General features: G+C 52.3%; 1 protein-coding gene across 1 annotated transcript in view; it reads left to right on the top strand.

The window, feature by feature from the left end:
• The window catches only part of PTPRT (protein tyrosine phosphatase receptor type T), a 350381-nt gene extending 349976 nt beyond the window's left edge, over positions 1-405 (top strand). The window contains exon 34 of the mRNA XM_035900121.1: positions 352-405. Coding sequence (XP_035756014.1) covers positions 352-405 — 54 coding nt within the window. The remainder of the gene's footprint in view (positions 1-351) is intronic.
• The last annotated feature ends 228 nt before the right edge of the window (positions 406-633 follow it).

The raw sequence follows: 633 nt of genomic DNA, 5'->3' as shown, positions 1-633 counted from the left end.
GGCAGGGCTGCTCTCAATCCTTTCTTCCCCCAGCCTGTACTGATACCGGGGGTTACCCCGACCCAGGTGCAGGACCTTGCACTTGGCCTTGTTGAACCTCATGAGGTTCACACAGGCCCACCTCTCTAGCCTGTCCAGGTCTCTCTGGATGACATCCCGTCCTTCTGGTGTGTCAACCGCACCACTCAGCTTGGTGTCATCCGCAAACTTGCTGAGGGTGCACTCAATCTCGCTGTCTAAGTCATTGATGAAAACATTAAACAGCACCGGTCCCAGCACAAACCCCTGAGGGACACCACTCGTCACCGGTCTCCATATCCTAATGTCACTGATTTCTGTTCTCTCTTTCAGGAACAGTATAAATTTGTATACGAGGTTGCACTGGAATACTTGAGTTCCTTTTAGCCCAGTGGAGGGGGGGGAGCCTCTGAAATGCCAGACCCCAATCTCTGCCAGATGCTTCTCCCCTCTCCCGCACTGGAAGGCAGTAACAAGTGTGGGAAGGAAAACCTCTCCTTCCCGGAGCAAGAGACTGAGATTGCACAGACCTCGCTGGAAGGAGGAGATGATGCCTGTGTTTGCTGCTGCCTGCTTTCTATCAGAACATCTACTGCTTCTTAAATAACCTACTGT

This window comes from Egretta garzetta, unplaced genomic scaffold, assembly GCF_000687185.1.
Source record: "Egretta garzetta isolate BGI_Z169 unplaced genomic scaffold, ASM68718v1 scaffold178, whole genome shotgun sequence".
NCBI lineage: Eukaryota > Metazoa > Chordata > Aves > Pelecaniformes > Ardeidae > Egretta > Egretta garzetta.
The sequence above is the reverse complement of the archived record's forward strand: the minus strand, read 5'-3'. Positions and strand labels throughout refer to the sequence as shown.